We start from the raw sequence: 27,589 nt of genomic DNA, 5'->3' as shown, positions 1-27,589 counted from the left end.
GGCGAAAGACTCGCTTACTGAGTTTCTGGAAAAGACCCAGTGCGGAGGGAAGCCGAGGCCGCAGCCCTGCTGTGGCCGAGGATGGCCGGTCTCCCACGCCCCTCTGCTCACCCTGGTCAGATGGCACGGTCGGGCAACCATTTGTGACATTGCACAAGATGTGCCCGGCTCCTCTGAAGGGGCCAGGGGACCCGGAGGGCATCCGCCTCCAGGGGCCAGTGGGGGCCGGGTGGCACCTGGCTGTCCAGCTCAGACACACAGGCTGGGCACCTCTGGGCCTCTCCACACCCAGCTGTCCTATTTGTAGGGAAGATGACGTCCGTGTCCAGGGTCTTTGCAAGGAGTGCTTGGAGATACTAGTGCCCAGCACCCTTGGGTGGTGAGGTCACAGAGGGCCCCGGCCCGGCCGGCAGACACCTCGACTCTGCACTTCTGCCCTCGGGACCCTGCGCCGGCGTGCTCCTGTTGTTTGAAGCCCCTGGGTGTGTGTTTTGTCCTCAGCCTGAGGACACTAATGCCCGACTCTTCCCGGGACGCCTGTGGCCGCGGCCTGGGAAGCCTCTCTTACCTCTGGGGACTGGGCATGGCCGCCCTCTGGGCCTGCTGCTCGGGCTGCTCGGGCTGGGGCTCCATGGGCAGGCCCAGCTCCAGGACGTAGTGCACTTGGGTGAGGAACGCCAGGAGCAGCTGTGGGTAGGCCTCCCGGATGGCCTTCTTGAACTCTCGCGTGAATTGCAGCTCATGAAGCGTGTTCATGGCCTGTGGGGCCAGAGGAGGCAGAGTCTGACCACGCTCCGCCCTCCCTCCCTGCCCCAGGACCACATCCGGCATCCACACGGTGTCCCTCCCTGCGGGCTGACCCCTGCTGCCTGAGCTGCTTCCAACAGGCCCCTCCGGGAGTCCTGCAGAGAGGACACTTGGTTCTGACTCACAGCTGGGGGCCCAGAGCCCTAGACCAGGGAGTAGACAGCGGAGCCTGAGACCTCGGGCCTGTGGGTTGGTCCCTGGGCTGGGCTTCCCGAGGCCCTTTCCCTCTTGGCCAGGGCCGAGGTGACTTCCACAGCCTGGATGTGGGGCTCCCCCTCCCCGTGGCCTGGCACGCTGACTGCTGAGCCAATGGGTTCATTCTGGGCCCCGTGGGTGGCAGAGACTCACAGCCAGTGAGCGCAGGCAGGCTTTCTCCTTGGGTTGGGCACTGCCATCTGTGCTGACGGGCAGGGGCCGCTCCTGCAGCCAGGCCAGGAGCACGGCCAGCACCAGGCGGCTCACTGAATGCTCAGCCCCCAGGGCCCTCCACAGGCGGAAGGCATGGCTGTGGGCAGAGGGCGCCATGAGGGCGTGACCACCGTGAGCAGAGCTGGGGCGTGCAGGGTGAACGCTTGGCCCAAGCCCCCTGCCGCTCGTCGTGAGAGGGGTGTTCTCACGTCCACGCTGCAGGCGGGAGCACTGGGCCCTGGAGCAAGCAGGCTATGATGGCCCTCGGGTTCTCAGCCCCAGTGGTCTTTGGGCCTTAGTATTGGATGGAAGGGTCTGGATGGGGCAGAGGCTGGGAGGGCCACAGCAGGGTGGCTGAATGAGCCCTTACCCCAGCCTAAAGAGACTCAAGGCAGATGGCCCCTGAGGGCCCTGGGAAGCTGCCAGGCCCAGCTGACCCTTGCTGGGCAGGCACAGCACTTCCGAGGGCGTCAGGAGGCTCTGAAGCAGGAAGAGGAGCATTGCAGTCAGAGGGCTGGGGTGAATCACCTGCGTGGGAGGAGGCAGGAGGAGTGGTGTCTGGGAAGGCTGGGCTGTGGTCTGGGTGTGTTATATACCTGTCAAGGGCCCCCATCAGATGCGCAGGGGACGGGCTGGGCTGGGTGTGAATACTGGCAGTGTTAGCACTTTTGGGACATTCAAAGCACTGGTCATGGACGTGAGCTTGTGGAAGTGCAGGCAGCTGATGGTGAGGTCTGAGGGTCACCCTGCTGCCCTCAGGGCTCAGAGACCAGGGCAGAGGAGTGGGCAGAGGCAGCCATAGAAGGGGAGGAGAGCCAGAGAGGGCTCAGGAGAGTGTGACGGCCCAGGCAAGCTGGAGACAGAGGTGACCATTAGACTTAGCAAAGTGAGTGCGGTGGCAACCTTGTGGAGCATAGGCTTACGGCAGCAGAGAAAGGTTGGCCCGGCAGGTTTAAGAGGAATGAAGCTACACCAAGACCAAGAACCCGGGTCACGAACAGCCCCGGGCTGGACAGACGCCTCTCCAGAAAAGCTGCCCGAACGGCCGACTCGCACATGGCGCACGGAGACGCTCGGCGTCATTAGTCATCAGGAGGGCGCAGATGCAAACAGCCATATGTTACCACACCTACAGGATGGCGAGGGTCCAAGAAGGGAAAAATAACAAGTGTCGGTGAGGCTGGGAAGTCGGCAGCTCTGGGCACTGCCGGCGGGGTGTGAGCGGTGTGGCACCGCTGAAGATGGCCTCGCAGCCCCTAGGCCGTCACACGGGGCCGCCATGTGCCTGCAGCGCCAGGCGTGCACCCAGAGCACCTGAGAGGAAGGGTGCGATCATACACAACGCCCCGTGGTGACCGGCTGCTGGGACTGGTTCTAGGACCTGCCTTGGATGTCAAGGTCCATGGATGGTCAAGGCCTTATATAAAATGGTACGGTGTTTGCCAGGCATGGTAGCATACACCTCTAATCCCAGTTCTTGGGAGGTTGAGAGGAGGATTGCAGATTTGAGGCCAGACCCAGCAACTTAGTGAGAATGTGTTTTCAAAATAAGAAAATTAGGGTTGGGGGTCCAGCTCAGAGGTAGAATGCTCTTGGGTTCAATCCCTAGTACCCCCAAAAGTATTTGCATATAAGCTACGTACATCTTCCTGTGTATATGCTTTAGGTTATGCAGACCCAACACAATGTAGACGCTATGTAAATAGTTGTTAGACTGCATTGTTTAGAGAATAATAACAAGGAAAAAATAGTCTGTCCGTGGTCAGCATAGGTGCAACATTTTTAGCAGTTTTTTGAACCTGTGAATACTGAAGGTCGACTCCCTTGTATGTCAAAGCTGATGGCCACATTATTCACAATGGCCAAAAGGTGGGAACCACCCAGGTGTCCATCAACAGATGAATGGATAAACAGAACGTGACATGTACATGCCATAGAGTATCATTCAGCTGTGAGAGGAATGGGATTCATTCAGCACGGGTGGACCCGGGGGAGAATCCGGACCCCGGGGGAGAGATAGAAATGACTCCACTCCTATGAAATGTCTAGAAGAGGCTAATTGATGAGGGCAGAAAGTGGATTTGCGGCTCCCAGGGGCTGGGGGGACTGTAGGGAGACTGGCGTGCTGGGTAGGCCAGGGGAGTTCCTTGGGAGGTATCATTTAATGTCTGCAGAGAGTCTGCTTGGAGTGATGGGGACGTTTTGAAATTAGATGGAGTTGACAGTGGTGCAACACTGTAAATACACGGCAAATCTTATGTCATATATATTTACCATAATTAAAGAAATTAAAAATGCCATGCATCCAAACCATTGAATTGTGTGCTTTAAACAGGTGAATTATACACTATGTGGATTATTTTTGTAGGCTGCTGGGAACTGAACTCAGGACCTCATTATATCTAAATAAGCTTTTATTTTTTTAAATGAGTGCAAAGTTCCAGTCTTCCAGTAGTGGTATGGTTATTTACCTGAACCAGCTCCTCCCTTGAAAATATCTAGAGAGGCTGGAGAAAATATAAACAAGGGTCCTGAAAGTATCAGCCATGACAAGACTATAGATGTGTGGCATGTTTCTGGACCCTGAGGATTCTTGAAAGAAGTCCTTTGTCTAGAGACTGAAGCCCAGAGATGGACTAGCCCAATAGCAGACCCTCCACCACTCCTGGGTGGTGCTGAACTGGATGTGGAAAAGCCCAGGTGCATTTTTAGCAGGTTTAAATTGCCTGGTGGCCTCAGGGCATCTCAAGCCCTGGGTTTGGTTGAAGGTGGCCTTCAGCCATAATGTCCTGGCCTATACAGCAGGCACACACCCATCTCCCCCTGAGGAAAATATCTTTGTGTAGGCCCTCAATTAGTCCTATGATTTTTACCCCCCAAAAGGTATAGCATTGCTGGGCATGGCGACATATGCCTATAATCCCAGTACTTGGGAGTCTAAGACAGGGCAACAGATTCGGAGTCAGCCTCGGCAACTTGTTGAGACTGTCAGCAACCTAGTGAGACCCTGCTTCAAAATGAAAAAATAAAATAGGACTGGGGCCGGGCGTGGTGGCGCGCGCTCGTCATCCCCGCGCTTGGGAGGCAGAGACAGGAGGATCGCGCAGGTTCGAAGCCAGCCGCGCGCGCTGGCTTAGGAGACCCTGTTTCCAAATAAAAATGTGAAAATAGGTCTGGGAGTGTAGCCCGGAGGTAGAAGGGCTTCCAGGAACCCCAGTACCACCAAAAAAAAAAAAAATAAATAAATAAAATAAAAATAAAAATAAATAGGACTGGGGATGTAGCTCAGAGGTAGAACATCCCCGGGTTCAATCTCCCAATACCCAGAACCTCCCCACAAAAAATTTCTAGCATGTGAACAAAGATAATCAGACCCATGATGAATCAAGAGTCCATGGATGGCCAGAAAGAAAGATTTTCCAATATGGGAGCCAAGCAGGAGACCCTTATCTGGAGCTGCCTGTGCAGTGTAAGGATGATTGAAAGCTAGGATTATAGGCATATGTCACCATGCCCAGCGATGCTAGACATACGCAAGCAGACAAACTTCTGTAGAGAAAAAGGGGAGGCCACTCCCTGCTTCAGTCAGCACCAGGGAAGAAGGAGGATCTCACCTGAGAATCTAAACCTTAACACCGTTTTGATGTTGAATTCACACCACCAGTGTGACTCAAAGAAACTTCAGAGACTTTTAAATGTAAAGTGGTCTCAAGTCTATTGTGCTCACGTGACTGATGGAAGCAGGTATGAGTCTAATCGGAAGGCACGGTCGATGTGAGATGCACTCAGAGCTCTGTTAACGTGAGAATGTGCTTAGAATTCAGGAAATAAGATAGCAGTTCCAATTTGAGTGAAATGGAACTATAAAATTCTGGGTTGCTGAAGACAAGGTCTGATGATTAGGTCTTCACCTCCGAAAGTTTTCTTGTGAAGCAACATGGAAACAGAAGAAGGAAAGAGTAGATGTACACAGGAATCATGACCTCGGTGTAGGTGCAGAGAATGTCCAGACGTCAAAGGTACTCTGAGTCACGAGGGGAACAGTCCAGACCCAGTCAGTGTGCAAGCTCTTACCCTCTCCCCTAAGGCTGTGCGGCGGATGAAGGCACCAAGAAAAAACCCGGGGAAAGAGAAGACAGCAAGAAACAGGGTCCAGAGTTGAGCAAATCCACCTTCAGGAAGACTAGTCCACCCAAGTCTTAAAATATTAAAAAGAAGGTTCCTTGGAGGTCAGAGGGACTTGGCAGTATGCCTCATATGCTGGGAAGTCTTCAAGATGCACAGCTCTTGGGAGAAAAAGATAAAACAATCCAACAAAACCCCAGAAGGATCCCTTGGGAACAGGGTGATGGAAAGGAAGAGAGAAAAATTTAGAGTCCTTCAGAGAAAAGAGAGCCAAAATGATTGGGGATACAGAATTCTTTTGCCTACCTCCAGAATTATCTGGGCTTTGCTATTCTGACAGAAGAGGGTGCCATTGAACTTGAAAGCCCATTAAACACGCCCATAGCATGAGCAGGAGCAGGAGCAAAATTAGCAGGTCTTCAGAGTTATTGCAAAAAATCAGAAAACAAAGTAGACACCCATAAAATGGAGACACTCCCCTAATGAACAGTCATAACACAGAAGATACCCCTACGCTGACACTCATTCCAAATATAGTTAAATGTACACAAGCATGCATTTACAGATATAAAAAAATACCTTGAATTATAAATTCAGACAAGGACAAAAAGTCTTCAATAAGAACTGAAAAAAAAAGAATTGATTGAACTCAGGAAAGAAATAGATGAAATGAAAAAAATTATCTCAGAAGTGAGAGCTGTGCAAGAGAGATAAATCCTGTTTCCATTTTCCAAATAGTAATTTAATAAGAAGCATTTAGGAAAGGCAGAAAGATGACCAAGAGGACAGCAGTGAATTTATGCCAGAAACAAAAAGGGCCACGGAGGAAGTAGTAGTATTGGAAGATAGGCAAGAAAGAAAAGCAGCAGTGGGACAGAACTATATTTAAAACTATGAGAAAACTTCCCAGAAGAAGAAGAACAACAACATAAAGCTCCAGATACAAAGTGAACACCGGGTACCTGGGAAAGTTAGTCCAGAATGATGACACTGAGACATTTTCTGGTAAAATAGTTAGACTTCAAAGATAAAGAAAAAACTGGCAAGGTCTCTAGTTAAAGGATCAAATAACTTGAGAAGCCAAAAAACCAAAACCAAAAACAAACAAAAGAAAATTCCCATCAGACTTTAAAAAGGACAGTGCAAGGCGACAATGCAGAAGCATTTTATTTTATTTTTTATTTTTTATTTTTTGGTGGTACTGGGGTTCCTGGAAGCCCTTCTACCTCCGGGCTACACTCCCAGACCTATTTTATATTTTTGAAACAGGGTCTCTTACGCCAGCGTGGCTGGCTTCGAACCTGCTCGATCCTCCTGTCTCCGCCTCCCAAGCGCGGGGATTACAAGCGTGCGCCGCCACGCCCGGCGCCAGAAGCATTTTAAAAACACTTCCCAACGGCGTGTGGACTGCAAAATTTATACCCAGCTGAACTGTCCTCCAAACACACACCTTCCAACGTGGAGGGGATGGAAGGACTCCGAAGACAGGAGCCCTCCTCGAGGAAGCTGTCAGGGTGAACTTTAACAAGTCAGGTGGGCAGAAAACTTGAGCAGAGGATGATGGTGAGTGTGCGGTGTGAGCATTAAAAATACATGTGGGGGTGGGTGATGAAGTTGAGTTGTGAATGTTACATTTTTGGAAAAAATAGAAGTAAAAAAGGGAGAGATCAAGGGAAAATAGAGTCACCGCACTGACTTGTATAGAAACGGAGTGGGAATTCAAGGGTATCACATGAAACAAATCAGATATTAAAAGGTTAAGTAATAAAATAGAAGAAGAGTGGCAGTAAAATAGGCAAGGAGTGCCAAAGGTGCAGCTAACGGTGGCGTGCATGCTTAGCATGCACAAGGCCTTTGATTCAATCCCCAGCACCAAGACATAGAATTAAAAAAAAAAAAAAAAAGCCGGGCACGGTGGCACACACTTGTAATCTCAGTACTTCGGAGGCTAAGACAGGAGGATTGCAGGTTTGTGGCCAGCCTTAGCTACTTAGTGAGGCCTTTTGCAGCTTAGTGAGACCTCTTTTCAAAATAAAGGATAAAAAAAATAGGACTGGGAGTGTAGCTTACAGGTAGAATGCCCCTGGATTTCATCCCTGGTACCTAACACACACACACACACACACACACACACACACACACACACATTAAATAAATAAATAGATAAATAAATAAATAAAATTAGGTAGTTAGGGGTATAAGAGTAACAGCTGGAAAAAATTATAATTCTTCCTAAATTAAAACAAGATTACAATCTTACCGGAAAAGAAACATAGCAAATACAAAAATGTGCACTATTACAAAACGTTATGACAGAACGAGCAAATAAACCATATAAATAAATGCCAATGGGTATAATTCATCTATTAAAAGTCTCTCAAGAGCACCTTCTAAGGCTAATGTCATGATTCATAAATGAGATACCACTTATGAATTTGTGTACATCAAATAACATGGCAACCACATCTCTCAAGTAAGTAGAGTAGATGCAAGGATATGCACAAACACACCAGTGTTTCTTCTTTTTTTTTTGTGGGTCTGGGGATGGAACCCAGGGGCATTCGACCTCTGAGGTATACTCCCTGCCCTATTTTTTATTCTTTATTTTTGAAACAGGGTCTCACTAAGTTGCGGAGAGCCTCACTAAGTAGCTGAGGCTGTCTGCGAACTGTGATCCTCCTGTCTCAGCCTCCTGAATGCTGGGATTACAAGTGTGTGCCACCATGTCCAGCACCAGTGTTTCTTTAGTGAGACTTTTTTTTTTTTGGTGGTACTGGGGTTCCTGGAAGCCCTTCTACCTCCGGGCTACACTCTCAGACCTATTTTATACTTTTTATTTGGAAACAGGGTCTCCTAAGCCAGCGCGGCTGGCTTTGAACCTGCGCGATCCTCCTGTCTCCGCCTCCCAAGTGCGGGGCTTACAAGCGTGCGCCACCACGCCCGGCTTTAGTGAGACTTTTAACATACTCTCAGCATAAAGAAGACGAATTTGAAGGAGGATGATCTAAGTGATATAGTCCATAAACTAAGCCTTATAGATGCTAAGCTCTACACCTCCGTGGTAGAAAAGACATTTTTTTTTTCTTGAGGACCCATGGGTTCCTCACAATAATAATTTCAAAGATCAGTAGACTCCATAAAGTAGGAGCACTAGAGACAACACACTGATCACAAGGCAATCAAACTAGACGTTACTAACAAAAGACGCTCTCACACTGGCGTCAGAAACCTTCCTGGAAAGTCCCTTGGAGGCTGGGAGCCTGTGACCTCTGTCCTGGTGGTCCCTGGCTCTCAGAGAAGGGGTAAGCAAAGCAAGGTCAGGCTAAGAGCAAGGACTTGGGTGTCACCGTGATGCTGGGAGGGCAGGAGTCAGGCAAGGACAGGTGAAGGGCGGGAGAAGGTGCGCAGGGTGGGGGCCTACAGGTTCTGGAAGATGGCGTGGGTATCAAAGGGAGAGGCTGTAAAGGTGGGAGAGATGCTTGAAACTGGGGATGACCAAGCCGAGGGTGGGCCCATGGGTACGGTGGCTGAGGGAGCGTGGAGGACAGGTTGCTGGGAGAGAGGATGGCCAGGCAGAAGTCAGGGTGAGGGGAAGAGCAGAATCCCCACAGCAAGAGTGAGCGAGCGCTGTGTCGTCTAGGAGTGCGGGGTAGCCCAGGCCAGGTGTGTGTGTGTGGGGTAACAGATGGTATGGACCGAAGATGTGGGATTTGGAGCTGGGATTTTCAAGAGGAGGGGCCATCAAAAGGATGCTAGCCACCCCCAGACCCAGGCACATCTGAGGATGGTGGAGATTCTGTGGGCCCTGTGGGCTGTGAGATCAGACACAGGGGCACAGGCTGTGGCCCTGCCTGGGAAGGGTGGAGGGTGGGCAGTGGGGCAGTGAGGAGAGGTGGGCTGGGCACCTACCTGTTCAAGGGCATGGAGAAGTCCAGGAAGGCAGCCACCAGCTCGGGCGCGTGGTCGCGGGCCAGCAGAGTGATGGCGTGCAGGGTGTTCTCCATGGCTTGCGGGACGCGGACCGAGCTGAGGCGCAGGTGGATGCCCCAGCCCACATTAGCAACCTGTGTGTGGAGGGAGAGGTCAGATGGCGGAGGCCCTGCCCTGCCCTGGAGAGTCTGATGGGGGAGGCACGGCCCTACCCTGGACCCTGGTTTGAAGGGGGCCAGTGTAGGAACAGGTAGGGACAGTCTGGGTAGCGACAGGTCCTACCACCTCTGCGGGCACCCGAGGGCTGCGCACTCCCCAGGCTGCCCTGTAGTCCTGCAAGTCTACCCCGCCCGTCCCATCTCGTTCTACACGCCACCCGGGCACGTGCAGTTCCGTGTGCTGGCAGCCACACCTCATCTGTTGAGTTCAGCCCTGCGGCCCGAGGCTTCCTGCCTGCAAGGCTGGGCATCAGTCCTCCTCCCTGGCCTCACCCCTCCTCGGCTTCACATCTACTGCATCGTGGGTTACCCCACCAGGCCCGGAGCTCCTTGGGGGATCTGGCCTGTGTCTCCCCCACCTCATAACCGTTCTAGAGCACACAGCAGGGCTCAGTCATTGTGTGTCTACCCCAGGACCCCACAGCTGCCCTCAGGGCCCCGGCGGGCTTGCTTAGACCCGCGCACATTCATCTTTAACCCGTGGATTGTTGACCCGTCGTTCTTTTGGTTCTTGTACCAGACCCAGGTTGCCCCCGTTGGGCCCAAGCTCAGAGATTCCGCGGTGGTCTGGAGGATACCCTACCCTCCACCCTGTCCTCCCGCCTGGCCCTGCGCGGTGCCCCAGCCCCTCACGGTCTCCAGCTTGGTGCCATGCTGCTGAATGACAGCCAGCAGCAGCTCGGAGGCTGCCTGCACGCGGAAGGGGCTGGCGGAGCCCAGGCCGTCGATGGCCGTCCAGATGAGATCGGTCAGCTCAGCCATGGTAAGATGCCTCATGAGCTCCTGTGGGAGGGGAGTGGCCGTCATGGGGGCGCCTGCGATGTGTGAGCTTTCTCCTCTGCCCAGGCTCCGAGTACCCACTTTTCTTTCTGCACCAACCGCAGCCCAGGGGGGTGGTGCCCAGTTCAGGGCAGGCTCTGGCCCCTTCCCTCCATCAGCCTGTGTTTGTCTTGGACCCTCATGGCCGGCCAGCCTTTTCTCCTCCTCTCCTCTGCCCATCTGGGCTCCTTGGGATATGACCTTCCACTAGCGCCAGCCCAGAGGGAGGTCCCCGTGATCACCCGTGCTTCCCCTCCCAGTTCATCACGGGTGTGTTATTGAAAGAGAGGTTGAACTTCAGAGCTGTGAAGGATGTGACTCCCCCCCCCCCCCAGGTCTGGCGGGGTGTGCGGGCCCCCCGCAGTCACAGAAGAGGGTTTCTGACGATGAGGGGCCAGGCTGCTGATGGTGGTCTAGAGGTCATGGCTCCCACTCCCAACACCCCAGCTCTGCCTGCTTGCTCCCAATCTCCGGGAGTGCCTCAGAAGGCCGAGGGAGGCAGGCTCACCTCTGCAACCTGGCCATGAGCTGCTGCTCAGAGGAAAGGAAGGGGTGCTCAGGGAAATGCAAGGGGTGGGTCTGATGCCGCTCCATGCCTCCTGGAGGGTAGGGCTGGGCTAGGTCGCTGAACGGCAGAACCTTCTGGAAAGACTTAGTGTGTTGCTGCTCAACACGGTAGCCACCAGCCACCCACAGTTATGTCAACCTACAACTTAAATCTATTTAAATTTAATTTTTTGTGGTACTGGGGATGGAACCCAGGGGCATTCTACTTCTGAGCTACACCCCACCCTATTTTTTATTCGTTGGTTTGAAACAGGGTCTCACTGAGTTGCAGAGGGCCTCACTCAGTAGCTGAAGCTGTCCTCACACCATGATCCTCCTGCCTCAGCCTCCCAATTGCTTGGATTACAAGCGCGCACCACCATGCCCGGCTAAATTTAATTTAATGAAACTAAAATTCCATTCTTCAGTAGCACCAGCCACATTTCAACCAATCGCTAGCTACACATGCCCAGTGGCTGCCTTCAACAGCACCGTGTAGGACATATCCAACCTCCCGGAAAGCTCCCACTGGGATGGTGGTGAGACTGAGAATATCCAACCTCCCAGAAAGCGCCCACTGAGATGGTGGTGAGACTGAGACTCCCGAAGCATATCACCTCAGAGTTGGCAAAGACACTCTAATCAAAGGCATAAATAAATGTGAAGTGGAGGTGAAGGTGAAGGTAGAGGTGGCGATGGTGGTGGTGATGGTGATGGTGATGGTAATTGTGGTAAAATGATGATGGTGATAGTGGTGATGATGGTTAGCATTATTACTAATGGTAATGATTGTGGTATGTGGTGCTAGTGGTGATGGAGATGGTGATGATGGCATTGCAATGGTGGTGGTGGTGGTCATGGTGGTGGTGATAGTGGTGATGACAGTGATGGTGATGGTGGTGGTGGTGGTGGTGAGATGCTGATGGTGGTGATAATGATAGTGGTGCTGACAATGATGGAGTGATGGGGATGTAGTGATGATGATGGTGGTGATATGATGAGAGTGATGGTGATGGTGTAGTGGTGATGGTGGTGGTGGTGATGATGGTGATGGTGGTGGTGGTGGTCTTGGTGGTAATGATGGTGGTGATAATAATATGATGATGGTGGTGGCGATGGTGATGATGGTGATGGTGGTGGTGGTGGTGGTGGTGCTGATGGCGATAGTGATAGTGATGATGTGGTAGTGATGAGATGCTGATGATGGTGATAATGGTGGTCGTGCTGACAAGATGGGGGCAGTGGTGGTGATGGTGGTGATATGATGATAGTGATGGTGGTGGTGATAGTGGTAATGATTAGTGATGGTGGTGGTGGTGGTGATACTGGTGGTGATGGTGATGATGGTGGTAGTGATGGTGATTATGGTGATGGTGATAGTGGTGGTGATGGTGGTGGTAATGGTGATGATGGTGGTGGTGGTGGTGGTGGTGATGGTGATGATGGTGGTGGTGGTAATGGTGATGGTGACGATGGTGGTGGTGGTGATGGTGATGGTGGTGATGGTGATAGTGGTGGTGATAGTGGTGGTGATGGTGATGGTGATGGTGATGGTGGTGGTGGTGATGATGATGGTGGTGATGGTGATAGTGGTGGTGATAGTGGTGGTGGTTGTGATGGTGATGGTGGTGATGGTGATGGTGGTGATGGTGATGGTGATGGTGGTGGTGGTGATGGTGATGGTGGTGATGGTGATAATGGTGGTGATGGTGGTGGTGGTGGTAATGATGGTGATGGTGGTAGTCTTGGTGGTAATGATGGTGGTAATATGATGATGATGGTGGTGGTGATGGTGATGATGGTGATGGTGATGGTGATATAATGATAGTGATGGTGGTGGTGATAGTGGTGTGATGGTGATAGTGGTGTGATGGTGATAGTGGTGGTGGTGGTGGTGGTGGTGATGGTGATGGTGGTGGTAATGGTGATGGTGGTGGTGGTGGTGGTGGTGGTGATGGTGATGATGGTGGTGGTGGTAATTGTGATGGTGACGATGGTGGTGGTGGTGATGGTGATGGTGATTATTGTGATGGTGATAGTGGTGGTGATGGTGATAGTGGTGATGATGGTGATAGTGGTGGTGATGGTGGTGGTAATGGTGATGGTGGTGGTGGTGGTGGTGGTGGTGATGGTGATGATGGTGGTGGTGGTAATGGTGATGGTGACGATGGTGGTGGTGGTGATGGTGATGGTGGTGATGGTGATAGTGGTGGTGATGGTGATGGTGGTGGTGGTGATGATGATGGTGGTGATGGTGATAGTGGTGGTGGTTGTGATGGTGCTGGTGGTAGTGATGGTGATGGTGGTGATGGTGGTGGTGATGGTGATGGTGGTGATGGTGATAGTGGTGGTGATGGTGGTAGTCTTGGTGATAATGATGGTGGTAATATGATGATGATGGTGGTGGTGGTGGTGATGGTGATGATGGTGATGGTGATATAATGATAGTGATGGTGGTGGTGATAGTGGTGTGATGGTGATAGTGGTGGTGGTGGTGGTGGTGATGGTGATGGTGGTGGTGGTAATGAAGGTGATGGTGGTAGTCTTGGTGGTAATGATGGTGGTAATATGATGATGATGGTGGTGGTGATGGTGATGATGGTGATGGTGATAGTGTTGGGATGGTGATGGTGGTGGTGGTGGTGGTGGTGGTGATGGTGATGGTGGTGGTGGTGATGGTGGTAATGATGGTGATGATGATGGTGGTGGTAATGATTGTGATGGTGATGGTGATGATCATGGAGGGGATGAGATGCTGATGGTGGTGATAATGGTAGTAGTGCTGACAATGATGAGGGCAGTGGCGCGGTGATGGTGATGTCATTATGATGACAAAGGTATAGTATATCTAAGGCTGCATGAGGAGTCAGACACAAGCCTGGAACCAGGACCTAGGCTCAGAGTATCTGTTCTCAGCAGATTCTTCCCAGATCTGCCACTGCACGATCAGCAGGCCTCCTGTCCTCAGCCCTTTCTCCGATCCCTTATGTTTCTGACTCTTGCTCAGGGAGGAGCAGAGCTGGATGCCCGTGCTCTGGAGCAGCTGCCTGCCAGGCCTTGGACGCTCTCCCCCTAGTGACTCAGCCATGGTGAGGGGAAGCCAGAGGGACCCTCTCTTCCTTGTCCTGTCTTCATCCCAGCTCAGGTCTCTGGTATAAGCCACAGCCGAGGCAGGTTTCCCCTTCTAGACATAGGTGGCTATTGCATTGGTGCCAGGGTTTTAGGCTTTCTGTACTAAGCTTCTGATGGGTCTCTGTACTTGGAGAGCTCACCACGGCTCCTGAGAGCTGGGTTCTGGACCAGGTCTCACTGGGCACTGCTGGCTGCCCCTAACCACCTGGCTCCACTTCAATAGCACGGGCAACATTGAGCCCGTTTTTCCCCCATCCCCAGGTACTGTGGTCAATTTGCCATGCCCCTTGCCCCCAGTCAGCCCAGGATTTGACCTTTATGGCTTGGGAGCTGTCCAGCTTGAAGATGCTGTCCGGTGGGGGCACCAGCTCCTGGAGGTCCTGGGGAGTGGCTTTCTGGTCTCCTGCTTTCCAGAGGAGAGCTGCATCCACGGTGGGCTTGGAAAACTCCTCGGGGGCCTGTGAGTCCACCTGCCCAGCTTCTCCTGCTGGCCAAGGGCAGGGCAGGGGTGAGGCAATGCAAGGGTGGGCCTGGCATCTAGGGTGGGATCATTAGTAATGTGGGGTCAGGACTGTGCCTCCGTTTGGGGGTTGAGCGAGGCCATCCTAGGGTTATGATTGAGATCAGGGTTGGGGCTGGGGGTGGATTTGTGAGCTGCGTTTGGGGTGGGGTGTGCCATGGTGGTTTGGGCAGGCTCACCTTTCTGGCGTACCAGGATCTGGTAGAGATGGCCCACCCCTTCCAGGCTGGAGCACTGGACGGTCATATCTGTGTCCTGGCACAGGATCCCCAGCATGCCCACCAGCTGCCCGATCCGTCTGAAGCCCTCCTTTGGCTGTGCGGAGAGTGGAAGGGACCACTGATGGTGGGAACCTACCCATGAAGACCCCTGGGCTACATACACCCTAGAGGAAAGCCCTCAAATTGTGTCAGGGCCATGAAGAGGGAATGGGCGAATTGGGATTGCCAAAAAGCTAGCAATTGAGAGAAATGATATACTAATACAATAATGAGAAAAATCAAAATAAGGGCCAAAGCTCCACTGTGAACAGAGTGTGAAGATCTTGAGGCAGGATCCAGCCTTGCACTCGGGTGTCCCTGCCTAACCTGCTTTACCCTAATCCTGGCCCTGGTTCCAATAAAACTTTATTTACAAAAGCAGGTGGGCAGCCCATGGGCCACCGTCACATAATGGGCCATCACCCACCAATCACGTTAGCAGGTTACTCTTGATTATGGAGAGTGCTGGTGCTCCTGACCCTAAGTGAGAACCTCCTGCTTGCTCATCCCAGTCACAGTCCTGTGGTGCAGACATTAATTTTTAGTAAATTGAAGCCTTTGAGCTCTGTAGAAGGCCCCATCAGGGCTTCCAGCCCTGCCCCTCTGGTCTCCCTCCTGCCCAGGCACAGGCAGGCATCCTCACCTTCCTGGTCTCCTAGGACTGAAGGCTGACTCTGAACACGCACCAAGTTTGCTCAGCCCGGGGCTAGCGTGACCAGGAGGTGCTGGGGCCCTGGCTGAAGCGGCGAGGAGGGGTCGCTCCGCACATAAGCAGCCCCCTGTGCAGGCTGCCTCAGCCTGCACCCACCACGCCCCTCTGGGAGGTTTCCACTCATTTTAGTGATGAGCAGCGGAGGCTGGGGAGGCAAAGCAGGACCCAGGCCTCAGGGCGCAGGGCGGGACTGCTCTCAGGCCAGGGCAAGCCCTCTGGGTCAGAGCCCAGCTGTGAGGCCTTGGCAGGTCCTTCCTGGCAGCCTGTGTTCCCAAGTGTAAGAGGGGACAGTGCCAGGGCTGCCCACCACCATGGAGCCTGGGCAGGGCTTCAGGATGCTCGCTCAGGGACTCACTCTGGCCTGGAGGCACGGTCATCTGCACCCTGGAACCCTGTGAGCCTGGCAGGTTTTGGGAGCTGCGCAGTCCAGAGGGTGCACAAGGAAGTGGGTACTCACGTGCAGGCAGAGCTTGCAGTTCAGGAATTTGAGGAGGGTGGTGCAGGTGTGTGTCGCCCGCTGTCGCTCCTGTACCTTCTCTGAGGCCAGCCAGCCATACAGGTGCTGGGGAGGTGGGCGGGATCAGGGAGGGGGCAGCAGCCAGCGCGGGCAAGCTCTGCCCACCGCCTGCTGCAGCCACACCCCGGGCTCAGGCCCACCCCTCCCTCAGCCAGGCTCCTGGGTGCCCTGCCAGGCTTCCCGTGCCCTTCCCAGACCACTGCGCTACTGGCCAGTCCTTCTGTCCCCAGGCCACCATCATTTCCTCCTGTGTAAGCCCCTCGGGTTCTGGTTCTTACTACTGTGCCCCTGGAGTCCTTGCTAGAACTTTCTCTGTGCACAATGAGTGCCCAGGGATACAAAGCGTCTTGTTTTGCGGTCCTCGAGAATGAACTCAGGGGCATTCTACCTCCAAGCTACATCCCAAGTCCTTTTTGTTTTATTGTTTTGCAACAGGGTCTCACTAGGTTGCTGACAGTCTCTTACGTAGCACTGAAGCTGTCCTTGAACCTGTCTCAGCCTCCCAAGGACTGGGATTACAGGAGTGCACTACCATGCCCCGCGGTACAGAGCATCTTGGAACAGTCAACGCTGGGTGGCCTCCAGCCACTGCAGAGCTGCTCTGTTGCATGGTGGGTGGAGTTGGGAATCTGAACGGGGAGGAGACTCAACCCTTGGACACTGGGCCGCCAGTGATGGCCTGGGAAACCTCTGTGACTTCCCCTGGGGAGCCTGGACATGGTGCTCATCCTATCCACGGCTCCCCTGGCTCCCACCCCCGACCCCCGGGCTGGGGGCCTTCCTTCACCTCCAGCCCGGCCTCCTGAGGGGCCTGGCCCTGGCCCTGACCCTCATCCTGCCATCTCCCGCCCCAGCCGCCAGAGCTCTCCTTCTGACCAGAGAGTCCACACTGCTCCCTTGCCCCTGAAGCCTCTGCTGTGGCGTCTTGCCCTGCCGGACACCACCTGAGTCCTCACTGCGGCCCCTCGTGAGGGCCTGCTGGCTCTGACCTCTGGCTCTCTAGACAGCCTTCCCTTTGGGCCAGGCCTCTGCCCCTGGACTGCCACTGAGGCAGGACCCATGGAAGGTGAGGGCGGAGCTGCGGGCTGGGAGACCTGGGCACACTCCAGGGAGAGTTCCCCGGATGGGGCATTTTCTCACAAGACCCTTTCCATCAGGATGCACCTGCTGCCCTGCCTCCCCTCCCGCTACCCCAAACCACTGGAATCCCTAAATGTGGGGAGCTCCTGCTTCCTCTGCTGGGGACCCCTCCCCGCCCCGGGCCTCACCGACAGTAGGAAGTGCAGCTCGTCCGCTGTGGGGCTCTGAGTGATGAATCTCTGCAGCATGTGGTCCAGCGCCTCCACGGTCTGGCTATACAGGCTCTGCGTGAGTGCGTGTGTGGGTGAGCCAAGGCCCTTGTGCCCTGCCTGCCCCAGGCCGGGGGTGGCCAGGAGCAATGACAGGCGTCTCCCTGCAGGGGCAGCTCTTCCTCAACAGAACCCAGGAAGGAGTGGTGGGCGGGCCAGGGTGCTGAGCGCAATTGCAGAGTACCTCCCTCCACCGTCGCTGGGGCTGCGGGTGGCCAGGCAGGCCTGCTGGGCATGGCCAGTCTGAGTATCTGCACGGGCGAGCCCACCCTGCAGGGGTGGTGACTCAGGGCCACTGGGCTCGGTGACTGCCTGGGCTGGACCCTTGGGGACTCATCTTTCAGAGGCAGCTCTCTTCCTGTAGGCCTCCCCTGGGCTGCTCGGGAGCTCAGAGAATAGTGCAGCCCGACCCAGCCACCTCGCCGGCCATCGAGGCCCTGCCCTGGTCAGTACCAGTGCTGCCAGCCTCTGCGTGCTGGCTGTCTGGATGGCAGGAGGCTGCTCATGCCACTGTTTCTGGGCCGCCCCTGCAGGTGTCGCGCACGCTCAGTGTCTCAGCTCAGTCACCCCAGGTCTGGTTATCATCATCCCGTTCCACAGCTGGGCAAGTGGAGGCCCAGTTCTGGCATGAAACTCCTGGGACCCGCAGCCCTGCCAGCGGTGGCCAGGGGCCCTTCCGCCCAGCCAGCTGGCTGGGCCAGATGCCCCTGTGTGGAGGTCAGCGCTGCACCTGTATGTCGGGCGGCTCCAAAAAGAGGCAGGTGTGCTTCCTCAGGGTGTCCATCAGCGGCAGGGCGAACACGCCGTGGAGGCAGGCGGCCAGCAGCCGTGATTTCCTGCTCAAGTCCATGGGTGGCCTTAGCTCGCTGTTGGGAGACCAAGAGTGCGTGCCTAAGGACGGGGGCTGGGAGGGGCCCTCCAGGGACCCCCCCAGGCTCAGCATGCCCGGCCTCCGCTTCCAACACTGCAGGCCTTATGGCTCTCCGCCTGCTCCGTGTACCCTAGCAGGTCCTGTAGAAGCCCAGTGTGCACCAGCCACAGGGCCTTTACACTTGCTGCCCTCTCAGCCGAGTATGGGCAGGGCTCAGTCTCTCACCCTGTCAGGGCTTTGTACAAAAGCCCCCTCTCAGGGCAGCCTGGCGCGGCCTCAAGCTGGGTCCTGGAGCCTAGAAGAGCACCGAGCTCACGGAGCTGTCATCAACAGTCAGTAATTAGCTGCTGTTGAACCAATGCGTGTCTCAGGCAGCCCTTGGCCCCGCCCCGGGGGCTTTGCACTCCGCCCCAGTCGCTTTTCATGCTGTTCCCTTCAGTGTCTCACCGCCCCAGAGCTGTGGTCTGAGGACTGTCTGTCTCCCCCAGCGTGGAGCACAGGGCCGCTCCCTGCGGGCTCACAGCTGGGTCCCCAAGCCCCGAGGGTGCCTGGAGCGTAAACGGCTCTCAGCAGTTCAGCACAGGATGAATTAGGAAACGGGGCTTGGAGGGTTGTGGTTGTGGTTTGTTTTATTTTATTTTATTTTTGCGGGTTTGGGGATGAAACTCAGGGGCATTCAACCTCTGAGCTACACCCCCTGCCCTACTTTTTACTTTGAAACAGGGTCTCACCGACTTGCAGAGCATCTCACTAAGTAGCGGAGGCTGGCCGCGAACCGCCATCCTCTTGTCTCGGCCTCTTAAATGCTGTGATTACAAGCCTGTGCCACCAAACCCGGCGAAGGGGTTTGGGGTTTAAACTCGGTTCTCAGAGTGGATGCCCCCGGCTCCGCCTGCCCCTCCCCAGGGCCGTTTGGGCTGCCCGACTGCCCCCTTTGCAGTGAGACCTGCTGCTGAGGGCGGCCTACCAGAGACTGGAGATGACTTGGATGGTCCGCTGGCGGCTGGCCGTGCACAGCGTGTCCTGCGGCTCCTTCTCCATCAGAACCTGCAAGGCAGAGGTGGAGCCGCTCAGGCTGGCCCGGCCCAGTGTGGACACCAGGTCTCATCCCTGCATCAACGCCTGGCACGCCTGGGACGCGCAGGGCCATGCCCAGCCACTCCCCCACCTGGGGGGCCTCTGCGGTCTGGCCCTGCTTGCAGAGTCAGCCTGGAGCAGGCAGGTCAGGCCCGCGCCTGGTCCCCACGCCCTGGCTGCGCGCCCTCGGGCACGTCGCCACCTGTTCCAGCTCATTACTGGTAGGAGCAGGGCCTTGTCGCACATGTGTTAACAGGAGGCAGGGTCTGTGGAGCTCAGTGGCTGGGCCCCAGCGGGAATGAGGGCAGAGCTGTCCTTTAACAGTTCTTCTTGCTCCTGCTACAATCACCCAGTCACACGTGTGTTTCTGCCACTAGAAGCCAAGAGCCCCAGTGGCTGCCCAGCCCAGCCAGGTCAACATGTGCGGAGTGGGTGGCGCTGGCCTGCGGGGACCCGTAGCGTCTCCCGGCGTGGTCATGTACCCGGCCAGCCCGGGAGCCTGTGAGAACCAAGTGACCTGGGGGACACCTAGCTGTTCCTATGAGGGACATGGATGTGCCCCTCGCCTCTGCCGAGCTGGGTTGAAGGAAGGCCTCTCTTCCCGGGAAGGTGCTGGGCTGAGGGGGAGGTCCCTGCTGCCAGGGAGGGCGCTGGGCTGAGGGCGGCCCCTTTGTCTGGAAGGCTCTGGTCTGAGGAAGCCCTCTGCCTGGGCCTGGCACGCACCGTGAGACACTCGATGAGCCCAGAGAGCTGGGCGAACTCGTAGCTGTGGGCGCCCTCGTTCCGGTGGATGGCTCCCACCAGCATCATGCTGGCCTCAAGGAAGCTGTGCTTCAGCGTCTCGTCCTGCATGGGTCAGGCCCCGGGACAAAGGGGAGAGGTCAGGCCGAGAGCCCAGCAGAGTGCAGGAGCCAGCATGCAGGGAAGAGTGGCCACCAGCTGGAGCCGTGCCTGCGATGTTTCTAGGAGGAGCCTGAGGTTTTCTTGAGCCTGGAGTGACAGTGTGAATCCTCGGCCATGCTTGGGGGCAGCCTCGTAGCTAGGGCTTGGCCACAAGCCACACTTCTGCCTCAGGATGACTTGGGTTGGAGGGCCTGGAGCGGAGCAGAGGGGTGGACATCACCCCCACCCAAAAGTGAAAATCCAGGGTTTGCTTTTGAGAAGTCGGGGATGGAGTCTCGGAGGACACAGGATAGGGAGGAGGACCTGGGGTCGCAAACGGGGAGCTGCTCCTGCTTCCTCCGCGTCCCGGGGAGGGCCGGGAAGTGGGGACATGGCCGCAGCCCCGGCTGGTTCTGGAACTGCGGGGCTCTGGGCGTCTGGTGGGTGGCTCGGCTGGAGCCCTCCTAGTCGGTCCCTGGAGAGCTGGGGCTGGGGAAGGGGCCAGCCCGGCTGTACCCAGCAGCTGTAGTGGAAGTAGAAGGCCATCCTGGACAAGATGTTGTCCACCCACGGGAGGATGTGCGTCTTGGCCCTGGCCGCCACCTGGCCGTATGCGAGGAGGATGGTGCTGCTGGCCCATTTCCACCGCAGGTCCTCCGTACTCTGGCCACGGGTGTGAGTGAGGATAGACACAGCACGTCAGGCCCAAGGTGACAGAAAGTTCCCCGGGCCCCAGCGGGATGCTGGAGGCAGGTATCCTGAGGCTGCTGGGCCTCAGTTTATCTTTCAGGGGCTGGGCTGGGCCATGGAGGGCCGCCCAGGGCGGTTAGGGTGTTAGGCTCTGCCGGATGGCGGTGCTCAGGGCCTACTTTCTTTTCCCGTGACAGCCCCTTCCCAGGGGCCCCTACCTGCAGGGCGGGGCAAGGTCTGGCGCCAGGTGCCCCTGGGGCTGCGGAGGCCCAGGAGGGGCGTGCCGCACCCTCAGAGCTGTAACGGGGCCTGTGGAGCTGCCGACCCTGTGTGTGGGGCGGGCCGTTCCCAGTGCTGTTTGGGCCATGGATGCCCTTGCCCTCCGGTGACCAGGCACCTCCGAGGGTCTGGCCATGGGCTCCTGGCCCTCCTCTGCCACTTGCCAGCTCTGGGACCTTGAGGGACCCGCAGCTCTCTCTGGGTGTTGGGGTTAGCTGTGAGCAGGCCCAGAGGGCAGCAGGAGACCGCCCTCTCTCCTTTGCCGCTGGGATCCTTGGGGGAACAGTCTGGCCACTGTGCCTCCAGCAGGAGTCTTTGCCATTGGTGTGTGTCTTTTCAGATGGTCACCTGCCCAGGGGCCACCTATGGCCTGACAGGAGCTGTCCCTGCACAGGCAGGCCCGGCACTGCCTGTCACCTGCTGTGTGCCTGGCTCCCTATGGCCCCAGCTTTTTTTTTAGTCATGATGGGAGACTTATTCAGGAGAAGGAATCAGAGGCGGGTGGGGTGGGGGTGGTCACACTGAAGGCAGGACTGGAGTCTGGTGGGGGTGTGTGACTTGAAGCCAGTGCTTGTGACCTTGCCCTGGGGTCCCAGCTAGGAGGACCCCCTTCCTGGAGGCTGGGGTCCTGGGTCCCAGGCTGCACTGAAGCCCAGCGGTACCTTCTGGGAGAAGCTCTGCAGGCTCCATTTGATGGGCTTGCTCCGCCCAAACTGGTCCAGGACGGCCCAGACGTCGTCCAAGTGCCGGCAGGCGGCCAGCCCCAGGGTGAGAGCGATGCCCTGTGGGGGAGGGGGCCCACCAGGGGGCAGGAATTCATCTGAGTCTCAGGGCATCATACTCAGCTGCACACTTTTTGGGATGAGCGACTCTGAGCCCAACCCTGGGGGGTCCTCTTTTAAGGTAGAGGAGGGAGGCAGGTGGAGGGGGAGTCCTGGAGGACTCTCATGCCAGTTCTGAGCAGACTGAGCCAGGTCGGGATTGAAGAGGTGTGTGTGGCGTAAAGGAAGAACATGCAGGCTAGGGTGGGTCAGGCTGAGTTTAGGATAGGCCGGGGCCCAGGCTCAGGCCAGGACCAGGGCTCAGTGTGTGACCAGGGCCAGGGCTCAGGCTCAGGCCAGGGCCAGGGCTCAGTGTGTGACCAGGACCAGGGCTCAGTGTGTGACCAGGGCCAGGGCCCAGGCTCAGGCCAGGGCAGGGCTCAGTGTGTGACCAGGGCCAGGGCCCAGGCTGTGACCGGGGTTAGGCTCAGTGTGTGACCAGGGCCAGGGCTCAGTGTGTGACCAGGACCAGGGCTCAGTGTGTGACCAGGGCCAGGGCTCAGTGTGTGACCAGGGCCAGGGCCCAGGCTCAGGCCAGGGCCAGGGCTCAGCGTGTGACCAGGGCCAGGGCCCAGCCTGTGACCGGGGTCAGGCTCAGTGTGTGACCAGGGCCAGGGCCCTGTGGTCCTGGGGACGGAGGGCTGGGTGCTCACCTCCCTTTGCTTGGGCCACTGGTGGGACGTTTCCAGGAGGCCTTGCAGGTGCGTCCTGACCAGGGTGCTGTTCTCTTCGGCTTGAAGGATCAGTCCATAGTAGGTGAACAGGAAGGCCTGGCGGGAGGTCAGTGTCCTGTGTTGTGCTGACCCCCTGGCCTGGCCTGCCGCCACCTCTGGGACCTCCCTGACCTTGTTCTCTTGGTTCCTGGGGTTACCTATGCCATGCCTGGCGGGGAAGGGCGTGGCTTCTAGTACTGCTGTCAAGGCCCACCCCGGTTTCTTTTGAGGTCCACCAGTTTCTTTTTATGGGCCCTGTGCATCCTGTGGACGGAGTCCCTGGGCCCGCCTGGTGGGTAGGCCGGCACTCCCTGGGGAATGGGACCCACCTTCTCTGGGGAGTCCTCCTGCTGGGTCTGGCTGGGTTTGGTGAGGGCCCACAGCAGTTGCTTGGACCATGCATCCGTGTTCAGGAACTGGACAGACTTGGCAGCTATCTGTGAACAGAGGGGGTGGCAGGGGTGCGTCCATCCCTCCCTCCACCCCGGCAGCTGGGCCTCTGCCAGCCTGGGCTCAGGCCGTGGAGCCCACCTCCATTGCCCTCTCGGCCCTCCCTCCTCGGGTCTCCAGGCACTGCCTTGGGAATGGGAAGAGGAGCTTGTTCCTCAAGCTGGTCAAGGTGAGACAGGAAACCAGGAGCCTGGGAGGCTGCACAGTGGATCTGGGCCACGCCCCAGCACAGACCAGGGTCTCTGCCATGATGGAGCTTTGGTGTTAGATGAAGGTGGCCCCTCTGCAGGTGGGCGCTGGGGGCAGGACCTGGTCTATTCTGTCCACACCGCATCCCTAGCTCTTGGCGTAGTGGCAGACATGCGGTGGCTACTCTATTAATGTTTATTTTATTATTTTTGTGGTACTGGAGATTGAACCCAGGAGCATTCTACTTCTGAGCTGCACCCTCAGCCCTTTATTTACTTATTATTATATTTTTGGTTCTGGGGATGGAACCCAGGGACATTCTACCTCCGAGCTACACCTCTAGCCCTATTTTTTTATTCTTCAGTTTGAAACAGGGTCTCACTGAGTTGCAAAGGGCCTTACTAAGTAGCTGAGGCTGGCCGTGAACTGCAATATTCCTATTTTAGCCTCGCAAATGCAGGGATTGCAAGTGTGCACCACCACGCCCAGTTATTTATTTCTTTTTATTTTGAAACATGGTCTTGCTAAGTAGCTGAGGCTGGCCTTGAACCTGAGACCTTCTTATCTCAATCTTCCAAGTACTGGGTTCCAAGTGCACTTCACCTCACCTCCAGCTCCATTAATTTTTTTTTTTTTTTGATGGTACTGGGGGTGGAACCCAGAGGCTTTCTACCTCCGGGCTATACTCCCAGACCCATTTTATATATATTTTTGGAAACAGGGTCTCACTAAATTGCTGAGAGCCTCACTAAGTAGCTGAGGCTGGCTTCGAACCTGCGCGATCCTCCTGTCTCAGCCTCCCAAGTGCGGGGATTACAAGCGTGCGCCACCATGCCTGGCTCCATTAATGTTTTTAAATCAATGAATGAGAGATCAAATGAAATGTCCTTTCAAAATCTAGGATTCTGAAAGTTCTGAGACTACTATCCCATGGTCTGTAATGGTGACTCTGCAAGATTCTGTCCTTCTCAGCGTCCCCAGATTTTGTGACTGAACATGCCCAAGGCCTCCCTCAAGGTCCTGGTGTGCGGATGCCCTTTCTAAGTGTGATTCCAAAGTAAACAATGTTAAATGACTGGTAAGTGTCTTAACATTTATCCATGTAACATTGTTAGCATTTAAAGGAGCTTGTTAAGCAAAGCCATTATAAATTAAATTAAAAATAGCCTTTAAAATCCAATAAGAAAGAAGGCAAACAATCCTTTTTTTGGTACTAGGGATTGAACCCAGGGTTTTCTACTTCTGAGTTGAACTCCAAGCCCTTATTTTACCTTTTATTTTGAAACGGGGTCTCGATAAGTTGCCGAGGGTCTTGCTAAATTGCCGAAGCTGTCCTAAAACCTGAAATTCTCCTGTCTCAGCCTCGCAAGTACTGGGATTACTTACCTCGCAAGTACCTAGGCATGTGCCCAGGATACTTCATTTAAAAAGGACGAAAAAACATATGATCAGGATCTCATAAACCCAACTTTGCTAATATCTAAGGAATGGAAATTAAGATTATGCATCACTTTGGCCAAGACTGGTAGAGTGAGAATTGCTGAATAGTCACGTCCTGAATTGTGACGTTTGGGTCAACGGTGGACCACATGCGACATGTCCATTAGACCACGATAGAGCGGAGCTGGAACATTCCTGCCGCCCAGTGATGCCGTGGCCTCCGGATGGCTTTGCCCACGTGTTCGTAGTGATGCTGACGAATCAAGCCTACCTCCATGCCATCTTACAAAAGTAAGGTGCTGCATGCAATATGTGCAGTATATAATACTTGATAATAATTAACACCTACGCTTCTGGTTCATACACCGACCGGGTTTTTATTGCTTCAGAACACTCTCCTTCCACTTGTAAAAGTCAGTTTACGGTAGGGCAGTTTGCCATATTAGCTGGCAGAGGCCTTGCGTGCCTCCTGCACTCCCGCTGTGTCTACATGCTCTGTGATGCAGGACTGCAGCCTCAAGGAAGTATCTTTGGTAGCGGGGTGATCGGATTTACAGCTTCGCTTTTGTTTCTTAAGTTTTGGAAAGAGCAGTTAAAAGGCTTTGCTCAACATTAAAGCAAGCCGATCTTAGCGCCCCTGCAGGTGGGATTGCGGGGCCCTCCCTGGCCTGGATCCCTTGGTTCCTGAAATGGAAATAGCTCCCCACTCAGGGAGGAATCTGTTGGAGCTTGTCTGCGGGGCTGCATCCTCTCCTGGACGGCTCTCAAGCCTGGAGGGCAGGTGTCTGCAGAGTCCCCAGCCCTTACTGTCTGTTCAGTGCTGTAAGTACCAGCACCCCAGCTCCTTGTCTGCAATTCAAATTCCAACACTCAGAAGTAAACGTGACATGAGTTATGGGACTTGGTGTGAATACCGAGGGCGCTGAAGCAGAGCTATCGACATATCTGATTCTGCACCGGCCCCAGATCCTGCTCCAGATACCTATGGGATCTCCAGGATGGGTGCCATTTTAATTTTTAAAAAATCTGAAATGGTCTGAATTTTTAAATATATCTTTGCTCTAGCTTTTGAATTTTTGAAAATTTTAAATATTTTAAAAGTTGAGGGAGGCATTCTTAACTTACAGTGAAACACACAGAGATTTATTGCCGAGCCAAAAGATCTGAACAAATGTTAAGCCCACGTAATTCACACACTGTCAAGGTATGGGGCATTTGCCATGCCAGACAGCTCGCTCTACGTTTATATTAACCTTTCTACTTAATTTCCATCACTACCAAACTTTCTTTTAATGTGTGCTGTATCGGGGACTGAACCAGTATGGGGGTGTTCTACCTCCGAGCCACATAGCTATCCTTTTATTTTTATTTTAAAATAGCACCTCAGTAAGTTGCTGAGGCTGGCCTCAAACAATCCTCTTGTCTCAGTCTCCCAAGTACTGGGATTATAGGCGTGTGCCACTGAGCCCAGCTACTATCAATTTACTCTTTAAGTTCTGCTGTAGATTAGCTTTGCCTTTTCTGGAGTGAGGTGCATGGTTGGAATCCTGCAGCTCGTGCTTCTGTGCGGTACATTCTCACTCAGCAAAATGTTTCTGCGATTCATCCACAGTGCTGGGTACATCAGAAGTTCATTCCTCTTGTTCTGTTTAAATTCTCAGCATTTTCTTTTTGCTGCGGCTTAGCGTGGGTTTAATTTGCTTTTCTTTCTCTGGTTTCCTACGGTGGGTGGATGTGAGGTCGTGGGCTTCAGATTCCTGAGTGGGGGCGTTGTTCTGCTTTTAAATGGAAGCTCCGGTCATTTCCAGTCAGAGGCTTTAATGAGTAAGACTGCTATGAATGCTCCTGTATTAAGGAAGCCTTTGTACGTATGTTTTCACACCTCTTGGGTAAAATTCCTAAAAGCAGAATGGCTGAGTCATGTGCGTCGCTGCAGAAGGAAGCACCAGTGTTTAAGAGGCTGCCGTAGGATCTAGGATCGTCCTCTCCTCTCGGCCCCTCTGTTCCCACCCGCGTGCTGCCCAGCGTTTCCTGCCGCCAGGTCCTAGCTGAACTCTGCCGGGGTGTGTGAGGTCGTCCTGGCTCCGAGGGCCGCCGGGGTTGGTGCATTTCGTTTGTGTCTTGGTTACTTTGGGAAGTATGGCTTCCTTTGTGAAGTGCCTATTTAATTCTTTTGCTCATTAAAAAAAACTGAGCTGTGTGTCTTTTCCCTACGGAACTGCTTTTTCTGTACACAGTCCCTTGACAGATACGTATCTGTGTCCTGCCTGGTCATATTCTTAGTGACATCAATTAGTAAGAAGAAGTTTTAATTTTGATGAAATCCCAGCTGTCAAATCCCCCTCCCCACTTTTTTTTTTATAATGGTTGATTTCTATGTTCTAAGAAATATAGCTTCAAGGTGGCGAGATTTCCCTCTGGGTTTTCTTCTAGGAGCCATTGACTTTTGGCTTTACACTAGGTCTTGGCTGTACTCTGATTAATTTTTGCAAATGCTTTAAGGTAGGCATTAACGTTCATTTTGTTCTTCCTCATAAATATGTAATTGTTCTAGACCCATCTGTTAAACGACTTTCCTTTCCTCACTGAATTGCTCTGGCACCTTTAAAAACTCATTGACTGCGTGGTGCGGTTTTACACTGGATTTCCTCTTCTGACTCACCTTTGCCAATAGCTCACCGTCCTGTTTGCGCGCCCGTGGCAGATGGTCTTTTGCTATGATTCTACTCCGTCTTTTACTCAATCTTGAAATCAAGCAGTGGGACTTTTACACTTTGTTCTTTTTCAGAATTGTTTGGTCTATTCTAGCACCTTTGAAATTTCCGTATGAAAAC

General features: G+C 54.5%; 1 protein-coding gene across 1 annotated transcript in view; it reads right to left on the bottom strand.

Annotated features, from left to right (window-relative positions):
- LOC308262248 (maestro heat-like repeat family member 5) overlaps positions 1-27,589 on the bottom strand; it is a gene marked incomplete at both ends in the record, with an annotated part of 56,678 nt that overhangs the window by 12,259 nt on the left and 16,830 nt on the right. Inside the window, 15 exons of the mRNA XM_080694707.1 lie at positions 569-759; positions 1,156-1,312; positions 9,250-9,404; positions 10,122-10,271; positions 14,300-14,469; positions 14,685-14,820; positions 15,935-16,039; positions 17,263-17,358; positions 18,074-18,209; positions 19,182-19,261; positions 20,015-20,137; positions 20,690-20,848; positions 21,805-21,924; positions 22,617-22,733; positions 23,006-23,113. Of these exons, the coding sequence (XP_080550833.1) occupies positions 569-759; positions 1,156-1,312; positions 9,250-9,404; positions 10,122-10,271; positions 14,300-14,469; positions 14,685-14,820; positions 15,935-16,039; positions 17,263-17,358; positions 18,074-18,209; positions 19,182-19,261; positions 20,015-20,137; positions 20,690-20,848; positions 21,805-21,924; positions 22,617-22,733; positions 23,006-23,113 (2,003 nt within the window). The remainder of the gene's footprint in view (positions 1-568; positions 760-1,155; positions 1,313-9,249; positions 9,405-10,121; positions 10,272-14,299; positions 14,470-14,684; positions 14,821-15,934; positions 16,040-17,262; positions 17,359-18,073; positions 18,210-19,181; positions 19,262-20,014; positions 20,138-20,689; positions 20,849-21,804; positions 21,925-22,616; positions 22,734-23,005; positions 23,114-27,589) is intronic.

The sequence above is a fragment of the Muscardinus avellanarius genome (assembly GCF_963383645.1).
Source record: "Muscardinus avellanarius genome assembly, chromosome: 4".
NCBI lineage: Eukaryota > Metazoa > Chordata > Mammalia > Rodentia > Gliridae > Muscardinus > Muscardinus avellanarius.
The sequence above is the reverse complement of the archived record's forward strand: the minus strand, read 5'-3'. Positions and strand labels throughout refer to the sequence as shown.